The 5333-nt window shown below is 46.4% G+C and overlaps 1 protein-coding gene across 2 annotated transcripts in view; it reads right to left on the bottom strand.

The window, feature by feature from the left end:
- Window positions 1-4852, bottom strand: part of nhej1 (nonhomologous end-joining factor 1) — a 23458-nt gene extending 18606 nt beyond the window's left edge. Inside the window, exons 1-5 of one of the 2 annotated variants that reach the window (XM_042080649.1) lie at window positions 4741-4852; window positions 4059-4280; window positions 3157-3378; window positions 1583-1721; window positions 1257-1315 (exon numbers count right to left, since the gene is read on the bottom strand). In XM_042080649.1, the coding sequence (XP_041936583.1) occupies window positions 1257-1315; window positions 1583-1721; window positions 3157-3378; window positions 4059-4244 (606 nt within the window). In that variant the 5' untranslated portion in view covers window positions 4245-4280; window positions 4741-4852. Of the gene's footprint in view, window positions 1-1256; window positions 1316-1582; window positions 1722-3156; window positions 3379-4058; window positions 4281-4389; window positions 4691-4740 lie in introns of those variants that run through there. The other variant, XM_042080650.1, reaches the window with a different exon arrangement.
- Between the last annotated feature and the right edge of the window lie 481 nt (window positions 4853-5333).

Here is a 5333-nt window from a genome sequence, read left to right as displayed (position 1 = left end):
CTGTCCAGTCGGTCAGACTCTCTATCTGGGGCATGCCACCAAGAAATGAGTCAAGTTTGAGAAAATAAAAAAAATGTGTTTATTGGATATTCATAATCCACAGACCTTAGGTTTTAAAACAAGGGGTCATTTGTTCAATTCCGTTAAGCCAACCCAGAGATATTGGTCAAAATGTAAAGCTATCCTCATCTCAGCAAAAAAAACAGGTTTTGAGAAAATCAGCTTTAAAGTTCGAACTACACAACGCAGCTTCTAAATGCTTCTCAGGCAGGCGGTAACATTTGTGAAGACAAAAACAGCTAAATGCATAGCCTAATGTTTTTGTTTTTACATAGGCCACCAACTCCAAAACAATTTGAATCAATTGGGTGCAAACTCCATGAGAAATCTGATCCAGCAACAACTGTTTAGGTGGCTGTTTCCTAAATCTCTTGGCTAAAAAATTTCTTCAGAATAATTACGAGTGTATAGCCTATTTGTGATGACTTATTGAAGATGCCAAAAGCCAAAACACAAAGTTATCAGACCAAAGAAAACAGAAACTTTCTTGTTCTCACGTAGGCTTACAGCAAGTGTCTGATTGAGGAAGAAAACTTTAATGCGCAGCCTACACATTTAAAAATCTTCAAAATCATATTTCTAAGTTGTTTTAGAGTAAGATATGTCTATGAGTGATAGATAAGAGATACAATTAGAAAATGCATAAGGAAGATGGGTCAGGCCCTTGAGTCGTGGATCTGCTCGAGGTTTCTTCCTATATGTATCTCCAACTCTAGGGAGTTTTTCCTCTGTTCCCCTGTCTCGCCCCTGTTACCCATGGGCCTCTCTCTCTCTCGCCCCTGTTACCCATGGGCCTCTCTCTCTCTCGCCCCTGTTCCCCATGGGCCTCTCTCTCTCTCGCCCCTGTTACCCATGGGCCTCTCTCTCTCTCGCCCCTGTTACCCATGGGCCTCTCTCTCTCTCGCCCCTGTTACCCATGGGCCTCTCTCTCTCTCGCCCCTGTTCCCCATGGGCCTCTCTCTTTCTTTTCTTCCTTTCTTCCCTTCTTTCTCTGATTGCCTACATTCTGTAAAGCGCCATGATACATGTGTAATGTTTTGGCGCTCTATAAGCACAATAAATGAAATACATTGAAATTGAATAGTTTTGTCATTTTCGACCTTTGCTGCATTCAAATCTCGAAATGGATTTCCACAACACAAGACTCATTTCGTCGTGGCACGCCCCATCTGTGTGTGTGTGTGTGTGATGCCTACCTGTGAGAAGAAGTTCTGTCTGTATCTGTCCTCATCAAACACATCTGTCAGTAGCCTTCCTGCAGGATGACCAGACACAGAAGCTGTGAAAAAGACCGCAACCCCCCTACCCCTCATCCTATCCAGTAGACATATGGTGAGGTTTATGTGTGTGTGTGTGTGTGCGCGCGTGCTTCTGGTCTGTATTGGTCCATTCTCCCTGTAATCCTGGATATCTGTCTCTTGCATCCCAGAATATCTACTTCAGATGTCTGTGTCTGTGTGTGTGTGTGTGTGATGCGTGTGATGCGTGTGTGTGTGTGTTTGTGTGATGCGTGTGTGTGTACCTCTGGTCAGCACGGCTCCATTCTCCTTGTAGTCCAGTATCTCGGCGTCCTTCCTGACCAGGAGCCCTGTGAGCTCCTGCACTTGCCTCTGCAGTACCTGAGTGATGGCCAGCAGAGGGCGCACTAGCTGCTTGCACACCTGCACACACACACACACACACACACACACACACACACAGTCAGTGGGAGAATAGAAAATGACTCAAGCCAGCTCTGGAATATAATCAGTTGATAACTGATGGCAATATCTGACATGACACAGATATTTAAAACCATTTCCTCGTGTTCCACGAGGAAACGCCACGTACTACCTGGAAGGCTTTTCAGCCAGCACAAACATTTCCGATGGACTGCCGCCTGTGTCGTAACAGCTATTGGTTTAGCATAGCTGTAACACGCACCCGGTTGGGTGGGTTTTACACCTAGTGAATGAGCATGTTAAAATGCTGAAAAGGATTTATATGTGTGTCAAAGTTGAATAAAGAGTTGCCCTGTTGGGCATAAACAAGATATTTAGCGCCAGAGTAAACACAAAAGGAGCAGAATACAACAGAACATGGCCGTTACTGACGCTCCAGTGGAAATAATTGTGCTAAAGAGCCGTCCGTGGCATATAATCCATTCTATCCGCCGCGTAAGGTTTGTTTCCGCTTCATATTCATCACATCATATCTGGTGTAAGACTATCCTCAAATACCTATGTGCTTCTCTGCCATACTGAAGTGAAAAGCACATCTGTGTGTGTGTGTGTGTGTGTGTGTGTGTGTGTGTGTGTGTGTGTGTTAAAGATCAGACTGCACTGATCGCTCACACTAACGGCTCCTACACACAGTTGCGTTCCGTCAACACATGCCAGTGGGTGTTCCCGACGGTAGCTATGCAAATGACTTGAAGTATAACCGTAATTTGATTGGTTGGTGCCGTCCGTCTATTGGCTTAATTGGCCGGTGCCGTCTGTGGGTGCAGCAACAGCTGAACTTCTCAACGCGAGCGACGGGAGAAACGTGACACAACGGACCCACAATTCAGTTCGGCAACGGATAACGTGAGCCAATGTAAAGTGAATGGGATGCGTCTCCAGCAACGCAACGCACGCAGCTGTGTGTAGGAGCCGTAAGAGGTGTTACTCCTGTCACTCTGCTGGGGAGACTAGTATGTAACAGTTATGAAGGCAGGATAGTAGAGATCTATCTGTGCTCTGATAGGACAGGAGCTGTGATGTGTTTGTGGAGGAGATCTATCTGTGTTCTGATAGGACAGGAGCTGTGATGTGTTTGTGGAGGAGATCTATCTGTGTTCTGATAGGACAGGAGCTGTGATGTGTTTGTGGAGGAGATCTATCTGTGTTCTGATAGGACAGTAGCTGTGATGTGTTTGTGGAGGAGATCTATCGGTGTTCTGATAGGACAGGAGCTGTGATGTGTTTGTGGAGGAGATCTATCTGTGTTCTGATAGGAGAATGTCAGCTGTAGTGTGACGGGAGACCGCTGTGGTGTGACGGGAGACAGCTGTGGTGTGACGGGAGACAGCTGTGGTGTGACGGGAGACAGCTGTGGAGGCTGTTTGGACCGTACCACATTAATAGGGGCAGGTCTGAGTCGGAACTCCCAGTGGAACGGCACCCCCGCCAGCTCGCTCTTGAGCCGGACCGTGAGGCGGTCGTCATGGCGCAGGAGCGAGAGATGCGCCTCCACGCCGTCCTGGTGTCCAGGCTGACCGGAGAGACGAGGCTGCACCACGCGCCGCAGGTGGGAGGAGAAGGCCTGGACGGACGCTCGTAGACGCTTATTCAGCTCCTGGGAGAGCGAGGGAGGGAGGAAAGAGGGAGAGAGAGGAAGAAAGATTGAAGAAGAGGGAGAGGGAGAAAGACGGAGGAAGAGAGGGGAGGGAGAGAGAGGGGGGGGGGAGAGGTGATATATGAATACACACATTTTATTTTGTTGTTATTTTGTTATGTCATATACACATCATATTACTTTGACAAAGTTGTAACTTTACAGTCATGCCAATAAAGCTCATTGAATTGAATTGAGAGAGAAAGAGAGAAAGAGAGAAAGAGAGAGAGAGAGAGAAAGTAAATTATTTCCAATCCTTTAAGCATGTTTCCATCTGTAATATTTAGCTATTGGCCTGCATGATGATTGTCAGGATTATGATGTCAGCTATGTGGTCAGTGACCACAGATCCTTGAGATGAGATCAAATTATCCTTTATCACACCACAACACGACAGGGACACAAGCAGTTCTCCTTAAAAAGAGGGATTAGTTACACTTTTAAATGCCAGACATGATGTGAGACAAACAAAGATTGCAAAACTGCAGGATAGGAAGAGGGGGACACAGAACAGTTGGAGATGAGGAAGAGGAGTGGAGTTGGAGGAAGAATCTGGGTAAAAGAGCTTCTCTGTGTGAACTGAACGCTCTTGAAAGACGTTATTAGGGAATTTGGTGTGGGTGTGTGTGTGTGTCACACACCTGGGCTCTGTCTCCGATGGCGTCTGCCTGCATCTCCTCCTCCCATACACAGTTCAGGTCGCTCAGCAGGACCCGGTACTGTGTGTTCCCAAACCAAGCTTTGGCCAGGAACTCGCTGTCCTCCACCTGTACGGGCACCCAAGACTGCTCTGATACAGCCGCCTCGCCAAAGCCAGCGTCCTCCATATCAGCGGGGAGGAGTGAGTCACAGTAGACCTGATCCTGGAGAATGCGCACACGTTAAAAAACTCTGCCGTGGAATTGGACAATTACCGATTAGACATGTGTACACTTTAACAACACCATTCCAGCGCGCTAGCAATGCTTGTACCGTGTTGCTGACATTCAGAGTAGCTACCGCCTACTACACTATTTAGTGGTGGCAGGTCGTTCAAGTTCAACCAAGTTATTTCGGCAATTCAGAAAACTCATCTTGAAGGAATGCATTCAGAAGCCACAAGGATCTGTAAAATTGTGTTTTGACTCTTTCGCACCGCGTAATGACCGTCTTTAGTCAGACTATGGGCTGTTTGGGGACTGGTCCCACGGTGAGAGGGGGTTTAAAGAATTCTGGGTAGACCAACTAAAACATTATGACTTTGAAAAATAGAGAGCGCCGAATATCAGTGGTTTGGGTCTCATTTAACTAAAGTCTGAAAATGATAAGAACAAGAACACTCACCGATCAGGGGACCGTTCCGACTCTCGTACATGTCCGCCGTCCAAACAGGAACCACAGAAATCGTTCCGCTTCACCAAACTGCTTCTGGCAGGCAGCGGCTGAGCTGACAATGACCATAAAAATGCGCGTCCCAACATCAGATATTTTCCATCATAATACTTTTTGTTACAACCCGAGACGAGACTACAAGAATGGGTAAAGATTTGCGGCTTTTTAGGGCCCCGAGAGGGCTGTAAGGATCCCGCAAAGATCTGAATTACTGTCTGCAAACGGACCCTAGAGACCTGCCGCTGATCCCTGCGTCCAGCCAGTCATGGCGAAATACGCTGTAAAAATAGTATTAGACACAAAAACTTCTCTCTCTCTCTCACACACACACACACACACACACACACACACACACACACACACACACACACACACAAAACGCTATCAAGTCCAAAAGCATGACTTATTATAGAAAATTATACTGAATAGATAAAAATGGCTCAGACACAACAATTATGCTCAGAACATTCATTTATTTCATTTTAATGGGTGGAAACGAGAAGACAGACTGATAAAGAACATAACAGTAGATAAAAAAGTAGTCT

The sequence above is a fragment of the Alosa sapidissima genome, chromosome 23, assembly GCF_018492685.1.
Source record: "Alosa sapidissima isolate fAloSap1 chromosome 23, fAloSap1.pri, whole genome shotgun sequence".
In the NCBI taxonomy this organism is placed as follows: domain Eukaryota; kingdom Metazoa; phylum Chordata; class Actinopteri; order Clupeiformes; family Clupeidae; genus Alosa; species Alosa sapidissima.
Note: the sequence above shows the minus strand (reverse complement) of the source record. Positions and strands in the feature narration are given on the sequence as shown.